Source organism: Grus americana, chromosome 7, assembly GCF_028858705.1.
Source record: "Grus americana isolate bGruAme1 chromosome 7, bGruAme1.mat, whole genome shotgun sequence".
NCBI lineage: Eukaryota > Metazoa > Chordata > Aves > Gruiformes > Gruidae > Grus > Grus americana.
Window position 1 is genome coordinate 16,499,236 of NC_072858.1, and position 12,699 is coordinate 16,511,934.

The 12,699-nt window shown below is 53.3% G+C and overlaps 2 protein-coding genes across 5 annotated transcripts; one reads left to right on the plus strand and one right to left on the minus strand.

The window, feature by feature from the left end:
- On the minus strand, positions 1-4,591 carry LOC129208673 (cytochrome c oxidase assembly protein COX15 homolog). 2 transcript variants are annotated; one of them, XM_054831819.1, is made up of 8 exons: positions 4,447-4,591; positions 3,508-3,630; positions 3,101-3,287; positions 2,633-2,800; positions 2,039-2,120; positions 1,556-1,710; positions 563-676; positions 1-303 (listed from the first exon to the last, which is right to left on the minus strand). In XM_054831819.1, the coding sequence occupies exons 1-8, from the start codon at positions 4,458-4,460 to the stop codon at positions 172-174; spliced, it is 975 nt and encodes a 324-aa protein (XP_054687794.1). In that variant the 5' UTR covers positions 4,461-4,591; the 3' UTR covers positions 1-171. The 2 variants fall into 2 exon arrangements, with proteins under 2 accessions (XP_054687794.1, XP_054687793.1); XM_054831818.1 differs by having other exon boundaries at positions 4,119-4,543.
- CUTC (cutC copper transporter) lies at positions 4,445-9,474 on the plus strand. Of its 3 annotated transcripts, XM_054831821.1 has the most exons (9): positions 4,445-4,518; positions 4,834-4,905; positions 4,988-5,047; positions 5,316-5,525; positions 6,757-6,792; positions 7,209-7,342; positions 7,922-7,949; positions 8,336-8,441; positions 9,037-9,474. In XM_054831821.1, exons 2-9 carry the CDS (start codon positions 4,836-4,838, stop codon positions 9,146-9,148), a joined length of 756 nt encoding a protein of 251 aa, XP_054687796.1. In that variant the 5' UTR covers positions 4,445-4,518; positions 4,834-4,835; the 3' UTR covers positions 9,149-9,474. The 3 variants fall into 3 exon arrangements, with proteins under 3 accessions (XP_054687796.1, XP_054687797.1, XP_054687795.1); XM_054831822.1 differs by lacking the exons at positions 4,445-4,518; positions 4,988-5,047 and having other exon boundaries at positions 4,759-4,905; XM_054831820.1 differs by lacking the exon at positions 4,445-4,518 and having other exon boundaries at positions 4,759-4,905; positions 5,316-9,474.
- The last annotated feature ends 3,225 nt before the right edge of the window (positions 9,475-12,699 follow it).

Here is a 12,699-nt window from a genome sequence, read left to right on the forward strand (position 1 = left end):
TCCGCAAAAAACGCCTTTATGTTACAAAGTTCGCGCTCACACCCGCCGCCTCCTCCCTGCGCCCAGCCCGGCTGGGCTCACATCCCTCCATGCACCCAGGATGTGGGTGGGTCTCTGCTGCCTCCGGGCCCGGCGGCACAGCTTCCCCGGGAGGGCCCTTACTCCGGTGGGTTACTTGGGCACCCGCCGGAGCTCGCTCATGAGCCAAAGTGCCATGCTGAGCAGTGCCAGGGAGCCCGACTGGTGTGTGGCAGCCAGAGGTGTGGGGACATACAGCAGCAGCGTGCTGATGCCCAGGCCCACCTGCCAAGAAGGGAGAAGGGGTAAGAGCAGCAGCTGCGGATGCAGCGTTGGTACACATCCCCAGCACAGAGTATGTATGATGTCCAAAGGCCCATGGCCACAGCCACACTTCCCACCCTCAAATTCAGACTGTGCGTGCAGTATGGTGAGACAGCTCCAGCAGAGATCCAAGCTGGGGATGGCTCTGTCTCACAAATGTGCTACAAAGGACTAGAGGGAGAAATAAAAATAGAAGAAGAAGAAAAAATAAAGACAGTACCTGCATGCAAGCCACAGCCAATAAGGAAGTCACTGCCATCCTGGTCCTGCGAGGGAGTGGGATCTTCCGTGAGAAGAGGTACAGTGCTGTGACAGCTGTGACTGAAGCGATGCCCTACAGAAGGGAAGGGAAACAACCACCCTTCAAGGAAGGTTCAAAGGAAATAAGTGCAGTGGCTTTCGGCTGCACCTTCCACGCAGTGAAAGAAATTCTGTGAGCAATATTTAACTGCACAAACGTGTTAATGGCCATGACCAAATCCCAGAGCCCCCATGCCCACCAGGTTAACAACCCTGAAACTTAACTAAAGTTATAGACAGTTCCATTTTTCTTCCAATTAATGCTTTACTTTCCAATATTTTTTCCTCATTTCTTCACATCATTAGGGATTATTTCTCCCCTCTCCCCATCTGTCACCTTGACAACTAAAGGTGGAAGATGTCATCTGGAAAACTCATCTCATTTTCACCACTCAGCAGTAGTTCACCAGCGTAATCTTGCTGAGCAGGTCACCCCAGGCGATTCCTCTTCACTTAATCTTTCTTTTTAGTCTTAGCAATGGCTTACTCCACAGTAGCACCGGCAGTGGTATTTAATACCTGATTGCTCTAACTAGCTATTTTCACAGAGCACTACTGGTGTAAAGCAAGTTCAGCAATGCTGGATGAAGCATTCAATATCGGGACTTCCAAGTTTTATTTCACATTACTTTCCCGAGCATTTCAGTAGTGAGGGCTACCCTGGTCTGTAGCTTGTTACGGAAAAGGAGACACAAAGAAATGAAGTCTGTAACTTGCGCAGGAGGAAGATGTCCACAAGGAAACAGAGTGCTAAACTTCCTCTTTCCGCAGAAGCAAATTGGTAACGTGCTCTCAGGACCTTCAGACACCCTGGATATCACTCAAGCTGACAGAACCACAGCCCAAAGAGGACAGCCTCGTTGCAGGAGGCAACCAAAAAGAAACACAGACATAGCAGGAAGACGGCACTTACCAAGATCCTGTGATCAAACTGTACAGTTGTAGGATTCTCAAAGATATTTCTCAGCACGGGGGAGAAGGCAAGGAGATCATCTGGGATCCAGCGCTCCCCCATTTTGGGGAAGGAATTGTACACAAGGCCAGCATCTAGCCCTGCCACAAAGGCACCTGCAATTCCAGAGCAGAAAATGAGACAACCAGAGTAGGCACAGGTGGCACGCCAGGTTGCACAGCTCTGACTCAAGAGCTCAGTTTGATCCTGAATTTCTTTTAGAAAAATATACAAAGATCACACAGCAATAGGCAGGCTGGAAGGCGCATCTCCACCTGCTCAGCAAAGGCCAGTAAGGGAGGTTCTTGACTGGCAGCCCCCTGCCAGCAATAAAGTTTTCCCAGAAAACATGACGGAGTTGCTCACAGTTCCCACCAGACTAGAAGAAAAACAAGGCAGAGGGGAATGAGCTGCGGATGGGACAGCAGAAAGAAACACTCTTACCTGAAAGTGCGGTAAGAAAAATGAGAGCTGTAGTGCCATGAGCAAATTGTCTCAAGCGAAGGAGCTGATGGCTCTCAGGTAACTGTAAAATACAGAAAAAAAAAAATCAAAGCAAAGCATTTCTAGTGCTATCTGCAGCAGGTAAGAAAAATCTTCACTGCCTATACAGGCCAAGGAGTTGGCCTGTATTTTACGGGAGGAATCCAGCTACCACCCACCATGCACAGTCACACTTCAGTGGTTCCTCAAAGCCACAACTAATCGAGTCCAACCCTGTACAGAAACTGAAGCGGCCACTGGGCAGTTACTGGCACAAACCATTTAGCCCAGACAGGCAGACCCTTGCCTGAGCTTGTACAAACTCTGAGGCTGATTGCTTTTGAGCAGAACAGCATAAGTCAAAGGAAGTGTCCCATAACCGAGAAGTTTACAGAAAGGATGTTTTGTAACACAGTATTAGATCAGAATCAGGAACAGAGACTGAAACAGAAGCACCACCACCTTTCACACCCTTTCATCACCCTCCACATCACACCCTCACCCTCTGAATTAACACTACCCTGCGCTTTTGACTCCTGACACGCCCCTCCATACCTTGTGTCGCGGAAGCAGCAACGACAGCCCCGTCCACAGGCTGGCAGAGTACAGAACCAGCGCAGAGCCGAGATGTGCCGCGAGACGGTACTGACTGACCCGAGGAATGTCATAAGAGTCTGGCTTCTCTTCCAGCCCACTTTTCACCATGTACCATCCCAGCAGTCCCTGGCAAAAAAAAGAGAGGGGTCAGAGCCAGCTCCCCTAGGCTGCTATGCTGCCCTTCATCAGAAAGACGGCTCAGTGAATAACCCTTTATGTTTGTCTCAGCACAGACAGGGCAATGGTGACTGCTAGGACCAGATAAACATTAGGGGCAAAGCAACTTGTTTCCTCCACCTTCAATCAGCTACCAGCACCAACCACCGTCCCAAGCTTTCACGAGTCCCACTGTCTCAACGACACTCGATCAGAAGATATTTACAGGAGATGCTGCCGCTAACCCCTGCGGCTACAGAGCTCTCTCACCTGGAAGCACACCAGACTGCAGAGCGCAAGAACACAGCCCTTCATGGGGCGGCTGAGCCAGCCCTTTCGCCAGAAGTAGGCGGCGGGCAGAATGTAGACCAAGCCCACAACACGGCCCCACATGCGGTGCGAATACTCCATGTACCAAATGAACTTGAACTCTGTCAGTGTCATGTCGTGATTCAGGCTGTTAAAGACAGGAAAACAAAGAATGACTCAATGTGAGGTGGCGGTCCTAGTTCTTACGACAAGGGAATCACCTTCCTCAGGGAAAGGGAGACAGCGAAGGAGCCACCATCAGACAGGCTTCACGTGCCTTCTCAGTGATGTTGGCAAGAGTTCCTTGTGTGGCTCAGTCACAGGTGGGATGCTCCTAGCCCACCCTCTCTCCACTTTTGCACACTCACATTTTAAACTCTGGGAACTGCTGGTACTTTTGGAACTCGGCTTCCCACTCCTGCTGCGTCCTCGGGGGTTTCATCTCTTTCACCAGGTGCCAGTCGACCATTGAAAGGCCCGATTCTGTCAGCCTAGGAGCAAACAGAGACACAAGCGGGCACAACTCTGCTCCCTGATGGTATGCAAACCTACCAAAATGAGAGCTGTTGGCTGCACTAGGCAACCCTGAAACTCACAGCTAGAAATAGGATGGAGATCAGGAAGTCTGTGAGTGAGCAACAGACCCCAAATTACCACAAACATGTGTGACGAAGTTATCCCCATGGATCAGTGCCCCGTGGACAGTGCCTCTCTGGTACCCCACCACGTCCCCTTGCAACCAGGAAGGGGGAAAGACACGAGAGGGACTCCCACAGCCGCACTCAGGCCGGGTCGCAGGCGTGGGAGGCAGCCGCGGGCCGCAGGGACAGCTAGGCGGGTCACCGGCGGCGGGGACCGGAGGGCGGCGGGGACCGCTGCCTCCACACGGCCTCAACTCCGAGCCCCGCCAACGGCCCCGGCGCGGACACGGCCGCGGGACACGAACCGGTGCCAGCGGGGCGGGGGGTGCCGCGCTCACCTGGTGACGCCGCCCAGCACCACGGCACCAGCCACGGCGCCGCTGCAGGCCAGGAGCCATCGCCCCACGGCGGGCGGGGTGGCGGGCGGGGGCGCGGCGGGCCGGGACACCTGTTGCAGGAGGCGCCGCTGAAGGCGCCGCTGCAGAGGGGGCAGCGGGAGGAGGGACAGGTCCGGTACCGACCCGCCCCGTCCCTCAGCAGCGCCGCCGCCACGCGCGGGCAGCAGAAGCCGGACGCCGCCGCCGCGAGCCGCACGCAGCATCCCGAGTGACCCCGGAAGTGGCGCGTGCGCGCCGCCGGAAGCAGGGCGAGAACTTCCGGACACACCTGGGCGTCACCATGACAATCCCCGGCACGTGACCGAGAGCCAGCAGCGACCCCCGCGCGCCGCCAGCGCAGGTGAGGGCGCGTGCGAGGCGGGGGCGGGGCTCAGGCGGGGGCGGGGGCGGTGCCGCGACGCCGGGGGGCGGGGCTTCCGCCGCAGAGCGCGAGCGAGGCGCGCCAGCTCTTCCCACCCCCTCCGCCCTCCCGCACCCGCCCTCGCGCCCGCGGGCGGCGCGGGCCCGGCCCGCGAGGGGGCGAGGCCGGAAGCGGGAGCGAGGGGGGCGGGGCCTGCGGCGGAAGTGGGGCGGGGGCGGGGCCGCGGCCGGCGGCGGTGCGGAACCGGGCGGCCGCCATGGGACGGGTCGGGCTGACGGCGCCGCTCTGCCCCAGGTATGGACGATGGCTTCCTTATGGAGGTGTGCGTGGACTCGGTGGAGTCCGCCGTCAACGCGGAGCGTGGAGGTAAGGCCCGGGGGCCTCGAAGGAGGCGGCGGTGGCGGTGCGCCGGGCCACGCGGGGCCGGTTCTGACGTGCCTCTCCCTAGGTGCCGGCCGGATCGAGCTGTGCGCGGGCCTCGTGGAAGGAGGGACCACCCCGAGCATGGGTGAGCCTCGCCCGCCCCCGCCCTGCGGCGGTCCCGGGTTCTCCCCCTCCCCTGGGGCCGGTGCCCCAGCCCGGGGGCTCAGCGTGCCCAGCGCACCCTCTTGAGCTCCCGCCCTTCCTTTGCTCTCGCTCCGTGTCCCCTCCCGCCAGCGCGGCTTCCCCCGCCCTGTGCACACCCCCCCCACCCCCCCACTGTCTCACCTTGCCTCCCCCGGTGCCTGGAGCTGCTGTCGCTGGGTGCTGAGCTGCCTCTCTCCCTTCCCCCCCAGGACTCCTGCAGGTGGTGAAACAGTGCGTCAGAGTCCCCGTGTTCGTGATGATCCGACCTCGTGGTGGAGATTTTCTCTACTCGGACCGTGAGGTGGAAGTGATGAAAGCTGATATACGCCTTGCTAAGCTACATGGGGCCGACGGGCTGGTGTTCGGGGCCCTGACTGAGGACGGGCGCATTGATACGGAGCTCTGCACGGCATTGCTGGGTAAGAGTGTCTCCGGTCAGAAGTGCTGTGCCGAGCTGTGTGCAGTACCTGTGCTGTCGCTGGGGGTTCAGTGCTGCTCTGTCCAATGCTGTAGAAAGACCTGCAGGGTGCTTTGGTCTGCAGGTCTTGTCTGTGGCTTTGCCATCTGTCTCCAGCTGCAACAGGTAAAAAGCTTTGCAGACCAAGGGCCACTGCCCCAAGTAGTGCACACAGAGTTTCAGGCCAACTGGGACACAATAGCAGGGTCTAAGAAGGAGAGAGGCATAGGTGAGCCGCTTTGGGGGCTCCAGGGTATTAAACTGTTGGATTCTCTCCTTTCTCTGTGTTCTTTGCCCTTTGTTCTTTTCCTTGTGTCCTTGCTATGGATGTTTAGGATGCATCTCTCTTGGACTTTGGCCTTGTGGGTAGCTGGCAGCTTGGTTTTGTTTTTTCCTGTAACACACCCAATGAGAAGAGATAATAAGAGAGAGATGGAAATATGTAAAAGGCTACTGAAGCTGCAGTGGGAAACTGTTAGTCCAGACCTTTTACATGTAGAGAGAAAGAGAATTTGCTTCCACGCCTTTTCTGTGAGCTACAGCCAAAGCTAAAAAGGGCTGAACCTTTCCCTGGTGATGTGGTGCTGAGGTTTTCATGTGAAGGTGAACATGCTGTAGGAAGTGCAGCTAAAGAGAGAAGTCTTGCCAGGATTTGTCTCCACTGGAGCAAAGAGGTGCTCTGCTGGAACCAGTGTTTCCAGGACAGGAGACAGTTGGATTTATTTTCATAGAAGTAAATAAGTTTTGCCCAGTAAATAGAGCACCACTGGTGAAGTTTACTGTGATGAGAGCAGAAATTGTAGGTAGTTGAAGAAATCACAAAAATCAGCTCTCCTGCTTTCAAAGAGCACTGGTCCTGTCCCTTCCTCAGGTAGATGAGACAAAGTCCCCACTTCCTTCCTGCAGAGAAAGACATCTCTAGTGGGAATGAAGGTTCTGCATGAATCCAGATGAGATGAAGGATTTTGGTGTTACTCACAAAAACAAAGGTTTGTTGCTTTCTCAAAGGGCAGAAGAACTCTTCCCCACCAAAGAGCAGCAGCTGCGTTGTTCCCAGCAAGTACTGGGACTCTTCTGAGCTTCCCAGAAGTGGCCCGAGAAGCCTTTGCCCTCTTTTATCTCATGTGCTTTACTGGTTCTAGCACAAGGGACTCTGCGCCTGTCCTGACTGACCATATGTCTTTTTATTGCAGCAGTGTGCCGTCCCCTGCCAGTCACGTTTCACCGAGGTGAGTTGCCTAGGACAGCGGCCCTGGCAGGGACCAGCCTCTGCCCTGCTGCCAGAGGAAGGTGGGGCTGGGAGGGAGCTGAGCTTGGTGTACTTTGGGTGTTCTTTGGAGAGGAAAGCTCTGGATGCTGTGCAAGGGCAGGCTGTGACTGTACAGTTCCCCCAGGAGGGGAAAGGTCCAGGCTTGGGGGCTGTGTCACTGTCCTGTGTGGAGAGGAGGTGTCTGAGGAGCTGAGTGTGGTGGCCCTGGTGCTGCTGCAAGGGGGACGTTGTAATCAGGAGCTGTGGCTCCCCATGGGGGTGGCCAGCTGTGAGAAGGATCCTTCCTATCGTCTCCTGGGCTCCTGAGCTGGCAGGGGGACAGGGCTTGAGCATGACAAGCTGAGTGGTTTCTGAGCTGTTCCATTCATCTCTCAGCCTTTGACATGGTGCACGACCCTCTGGTGGCATTAGAGACCCTGATTTCTCTGGGGTTTGAGCGGGTGTTGACGAGCGGCTGTGACAGCTCAGCGCTGGAAGGATTGTCCTTAATTAAGAGGCTTGCGGAACAGGTAAGTGTTCCCTGTGTTACTGTGGCTGCTCCTGGGCTTTGCCTGGAGGCAGCTCCTTTATGGTAGCCCTTGTTTCTGTAAGGAATTTCTGTCCAGGAGTATTTGCCCTTCTTGTCTGGCTTGGCCTCGGTCTGTTTTCCCAAGTCCATGTGGGCTGAAGCCGAAAGTCTCCCACAGCAAAGACTGGTTGGGTTGTTCTTGCTCGCAGCCTGGGAGGAGGGTAGCAACAGTTGGTTTCATCAGCTGATGTCATCAGCCCATGTAAACAGCAAAGTGAGGTCCCTGCTGGGATCTCATGGTTCCTGTTAGGAAAATGCAACAGAGAGGTAAACAGGTGGGATAGAGAGGCAGGAGGAAATGTTGATGAGTTGTGTTAGCTGTAACTGCAAAGTCTTTTCCACATTTCCTTGTAAAACGTGAATAGTACAAAAAAGATGGGTGAGAGTACACAAATCGTAAGCCACAGTGACGTCCATGAGCTTGATGAAGGTGCTGCATGTAAAGTTTCTTTGTCACCCCACAAATGCACGTGCGGATGTAGTGCTGAGCAATATCACTAACACGTTATTCTTTTTTCAGGCGAAGGGCAGAATTGTGGTGGTGCCAGGTAATGTTTTTTTTATCACCCGTAACAGGTCCCATGGTCCCTAGCCCTGCTTCCTAGCCTCTCACCCTGGGATGCGCTGAACTGGCTTTTTGAGGCAGGTCCCCAGGAGGGGGAGCTCCTGCCCTGGTGCGAGTAAAGGCCGGGCAGCCGGCTGGGGGTGGCAGAGCCCTGCCGCTCACTGGAGGGTTTGGGGCCAGCTCTAGATCTGTGCGCCAAGGCTTCTCCCGGGTCTTTTCGTGTGCCCGGATCTCCCTTGTCCCAAGGGCTGTCTTCACCCCTCTGTGTAGATGGTGCTTGTCCTGTAGGGGGTGGGTTCTGAGGTGATGTCAGTTCTGGGACCATGCCATCTGGGCTGTATGGTGGGACATCTGGATTCTCCTCGCCAGGGGGTGGCATCACAGAGCGCAACCTGCAGAGGATTCTGGAAGGCTCCACTGCTTCTGAGTTTCACTGCTCTGCTCGCTCAGCCCGGGACTCAGCGATGAAATTCAGGTAACTGATTTGTTATTTGTAATTTTTTTTATTTTTTAGCAAAACTGTACGAGGGAAAAGCTGAATTAATGTGAGCATGAGTTTGTAGAACAGCCATAAATTTCAAACAGCTTTCTCGGTGCTAATTGCCCTCTCATGATTGCGATCATGATGCCTGGCTCTGTATCCTGCAGTGTACGAATCCAGCAGTGCTCATCATCTGGACTCGAGCTCCATGGGTGACTGGATCCTTGGGGCATTTCTGCTGCTGCCCTAGGGCTTGTGAGTGCACTTGTGTGCCACTTAGGAAGGCAGGTTCTGGTGTAGTTGCCTTAGGCCTTTAACACTGGAGTGTGTAGGATTTGGGAGGCCAGTGGGATGTGAGGAATGAGTGAGGAATGGCTCATGTTTGTCCACAGGTCTGCACTGGGTTTCTGCTGATGCTGTTGTTCCTTGCCTTTGGATTCTTCTTCTTTCTATTACTGTCTCATCTTTGGTCTGGGTGGCACCAGCAGGTTCTGACTGCTGCTGAGACTAGGGAAGATAGTGGGTTTTCCTTAGTGTGTCTTACTCGTTTGTATCACCTACATATAGTAACCAGTCATTTTCCTGACAGAAATCCGAACGTTGCCATGGGAGCATCCTTCTCTGCCCCCGAATACTCCATAAAGGTGGCAGATGTGGCCAAAGTGAGGACCCTGAATGCGATTGCAAAGAACATTCTGTAGTGGAAAGCACCGTGCTAGGACAAGAGTGCCGAGACTCCAGGGTCTTCCCTGCCGCATGGACAGATGGGTACCGCTTCCGTCCTCAGGCTGCAGAGGATGTGAACTAGGTGACGAAGTCTGACATCTCTTCCCTTGGCTTCCCCTGAACGACCAGTCCCTGGCCTGGAAACTGATGTTGGCCATTTTAAATAAAAGGACTCGTTCCCAGATGTTGCAGCAACAAGCTGTTTAGCAGTATTTGGGACAAAAGGGAGCTGAGCAAGTAGGGGGATTGAATTGTGTAGCACTGCATGTGATTGTCAAATAAACACTGCAGCTGCCCCCCCCCCTTGCTGTGCTGTTTTAAAATTTGTTTTTATTTTACAGATAAGACTGTGATCTATATTGCATAGCTCAGTACAGTGTTCTTTGGTGTCAGTTCAAGGATACACTGTGAACAGAGAAGTCCAGATGAGCTCATTTGTGTGATGCGAGGCAATTTGCACAGGAGGCAGAAACACCCCCCAAGAATGACGTAATAGCAAATAAGCATTGGGCTAAATATATGACTCCAATCCTAGTGTCAGGAGAGGTAGGTCCGAGAGCTGCCTGCTGGGTCTGAGAGGCAAGAGCCAGACTTGTATTGAAGTAGTCAGGCCCTACTGTGCCAGAGAGAAGACAGTCGCATCCGAAGTGCCAGGGAGGGAAACTCTACAGCCACGGCTGGAAAACAAGGCCTGCTGCGTCAGCCAGCGGGGTAGCTGGGGATTAGCAATGCAGCAGCTGCTAGGTAGGGAGAAGCATATTGGTACGTAGAGGTGATGAACACATTAAGTTCTAATGGGAAGGAGCTTCTGACTACCTGACTGATGAGGTGAGGTAGTTGTGAGGCATCCTGGGCTGTGGGGCGTGGGTGCTTGAGGTGAGATTGGGTATATGGTGAGATTCCTTGGGGAGGACAAGGTGCTTTTTCTCAGGGACTTTCCAGATTCTTTTCCTAACACAAAGCACAAACCATCTGCTTGTTCTCCAGACAGTGCTCGGGGCAATGTGCCTGTTGGGTTATTGCTGCCTAGTCAGAATTAGATTAATTTCAGTTACCCTGCAAAATACCCAACAAAAGATCCAAACGGTGTCAGAGTGGTCCAGTAAAAGAGTAGAGACCCAGAGATAAAGCACCTTTATTCTTGCTGCCTGCTCTTGTCTAAAAGATCCACAAAGCTGAAGAGAATCCCCCTGACAGCAGAGACAGCAGACCTTCCTAGGAAGCAAAAAACCGGTTCAGATTTGTCTGCCCACCTTGGCAATAGCATACGGCCTGTGAGGATGTACAGAAAAATGTAATGTCTGACGATGTGGCAGCACCTTTTGTCACCTTAAACAGAATCAGGTCATTGAAAACTTACAACCAAGGCTCACTACATATCTTCAGCTCAAAGGGTACATCCACCTTTTCACATGGATCCATCAGAGGTATCAGTGTCTCCCAAAACAGGCCTCAGGAATGTACATGGTAGTTCTCAACACAGGAGCTGGGAAAGGAACGGCTGCGTAGGGCTGGTGTCAGAGCCTGCTTCAGCGCTGACATATGTGCAGGCAGTAGCGAGGATCCAAAATCAGAAGAAATTCTATAATTTGTAATTATAGTCAGTGCAATTTGGGACACCTGATTTAAGAGCTCATGGCTTATGTTGTGAGATTTCATGAGTCATGGTGAAGATTAAGAAACCGGTAATGCAATGAATGTGCTGACACATCTCCCCGCCCCGCCCCCCCCATCATCATAAACACAGAGTTTGGTTCTTTCCTTTTGTGTAAAATTTAAAAATAAAAAAGGAAAGAAAAAAGGCTTTTGAACTTACATCAGGTTACAGCATAACAAAGCAGAAAACCCCTTCAGAAACAGAAATGAGCAGTGATGGCTGGACTCACTTGTAGACTGCCTTGCAGAAGCCTCTGTCCTGGACCAGACCCTGTATGAGATGGGCATGAAGCAATGCCTAAATTTGAAAACTTAGCCTATAAGATGGTGGAAGACAGACAGGTAAAGGCAGGGGAGCACAGGGAAAAGGTGTGGTATTGTTGGCCAAAGAGATCTTGCTACTTCAATGAGCTTGGTCCCAGTGAAGGTTTTCTGGGTATTGTAGTGAAGGAAGCTGTATGGAAGGAGCTGAAGGGCAGTGAGGTGGCTTTGTGGGTTTTTAGGAGGAGCGTGTCCCAGGTATGAGGGTAGTGGTGATGTGCTTGTTTTGAACATTGAAGATGGCTTGCGTCCTGTGCTGAGCAGAGCACTTCAGCTCCGAATGAGACCAAAGATGGGGTGAGGATGGGCTGTGACATGTACTGAAAACCGAGATGAGCGATGGGACAGAGTGTTAAACAGGATGGTGCCACGAGCAAGTGCTGCCCTTGGCAGCAGCACTCCAGGTGGGCACAAGCAAGGCCAGAAGACACCTATGCCAGCGAGCAGAAAGAAGAATCATGTCAGCACTCTGGATGGAGAAGGGCTGAGGGAGTAAATGCTCCATTCACTCATTTCTTATCTGTTGCATCGGATTGCTGCTCTTGTCACCAGTGTATTGGTTCCAGCCTGGAAGACCTAGCACTAGGGGTAGCTTTATTTACGAAACCAAGTGGATTTAATCAGACAAGCCAATAATAATTAACCAATGAGTTAGACATTGAACCTTCCTCTGTTATTGATGGTAAGGGGGTTGTTCCTGAGCAATTACTCATTGTATCACCCTTGACTTCTGAGCTATCTACTAATGCCATGAACAATGAGACAGCAAAACCCTCGCAGGCACCCTACCTTCCCCTTTTACCTGCTGCTCCCCAAAAGCATGCATGATAAAGCAAATTCAGTTCCAGCCTTAGAGTGGCACCATCCTTATCTGCCCTCACACCTCCACCTTTCTAGGCAGCAGGGTGAAGATTTAGTGGCAGTCAGCCTCCTTGGGAATGGTCCTCTGGCTGTCTCAGAGGGTTGGGGGTTGCCTTAGAATGAAGATTCAAAGTCTCCTTTGGGTTTTGTGGTCAGCCAGCTGCCGTAACATGCAGACAACACAGCGATGTGGGAAAGAGAAGCAAAAAGAAGAGCTGGGAAAGTCTCCAGGCTGTGCAGGCCAAAGGAACCTGGATCCTGGGGACTCAGAAAGACCGCTGCAGCATGCGGTCAGCTCAGCTGCCAGGCGCTGCAAGTTCCCAGGCCTGGAGCACTGCTGGTGTCCTGGGCCTCCTGGCTGGGTGGTACATGAGAAAAAGGGTACTGTCGTCTTTGGCTCCTGAGGGACCAGCCTTTGCTGGACTTTTTGTCAGCGTTCAGCAGGCTTGTTCTGGCAGGAAAGGTCTGTTGCACCAAAGCAGGTTGTCTTTAGCGGGTCCATGTGAGCCTGTCTGGGTTGGTGTGCGCTGGTGAAGGCTGTGGTTTCTGAGCGATAGCTGTGGTGTCCTGCAGTGACTGTGACAGCAGCTTCCTCATCTTCCCTTTCATCTCTTTCTTGGGCCTTCCTCTCCTCACTTCCCCAGAGCCCGTGCAGTTCCTAAAGCCCTTTTGGTCACTGCTTTGGTCT